An 828-nucleotide genomic window follows, 5' to 3' on the forward strand; every position below is an offset into this window, starting at 1 on the left:
CAAAATGTTGTAATTATGATGATTATGAATATGGTTTTCCCTATCTTTAGTAAAATAATTTTCCAAATCTATTAATTTCTTGCAATTTGTGAAACATTTCTGAACAAGTTGCTCATTGCATTTTTTCCTGTTTTTAAAAATAAATAAATAGAAAATAAAATAAAACCAATTTTCTCTGAATTAAAAGGTTTAAATCCTCGTCAAAAGCTTCTTAAAGCAGCAAAGAAAAGTGATGTCACTCGAGGTTGAAAGTCTGCAGACGTGACCTCTGACCTCTGGCTGCGTGTCGCTGCAGGTACTCTCAGGCCGACCAATGGGAGGCCCTGCTGGGTCTGCACGTGCAGGGTCAGACCAGCGAGTGGACGGTGAGGAGGAACGTGCGGCGGATCGTCGCTCACAGGGACTACAACGCCTTCACCTACGACAACGACATCGCTCTGATGGAGCTCGACGCCAACGTCACGCTCAACCAGAACATTTGGCCCATCTGTCTGCCCGCCGCCACCCACCACTTCCCCCCGGGCCAGGAGGCGTGGATCACGGGCTGGGGCGCCACCAGAGAGGGAGGTGAGTTCACAGCGAGACGGAGACCTGAGGGCTCGTTCACAGGAGGCGAGACGCCTCGTGTTTGTTAACGCTTTAAAACCTGCACACATTGACTTGATTTCTTTCAAAAACACAGGAAGAAGACAATGAGCACAATGAGAAGAAATTACACAGAAATCAGCAAGAAATTAGCCAAAAAAAAGATAAAAATACACAAAAATAAATGAAATATAACATAAACGTTAAAAAAAAGAAAAATTTAATAATAAAATCTTTTTAGAT

The 828-nt window shown here is 43.1% G+C and overlaps 1 protein-coding gene across 1 annotated transcript; it reads left to right on the forward strand.

Annotated features, from left to right (window-relative positions):
* Positions 1 to 272: 272 nt before the first annotated feature.
* On the forward strand, positions 273 to 665 carry LOC121940450 (suppressor of tumorigenicity 14 protein-like; the record flags this gene model as incomplete). The annotated part of the gene is made up of 1 exon (XM_042483227.1): positions 273 to 665. A coding segment is annotated over one exon (363 nt), but the record flags the coding sequence as incomplete, so codon positions are not given.
* Positions 666 to 828: the final 163 nt, after the last annotated feature.

This window comes from Plectropomus leopardus, unplaced genomic scaffold, assembly GCF_008729295.1.
Source record: "Plectropomus leopardus isolate mb unplaced genomic scaffold, YSFRI_Pleo_2.0 unplaced_scaffold87215, whole genome shotgun sequence".
In the NCBI taxonomy this organism is placed as follows: Eukaryota; Metazoa; Chordata; class Actinopteri; order Perciformes; family Serranidae; genus Plectropomus; species Plectropomus leopardus.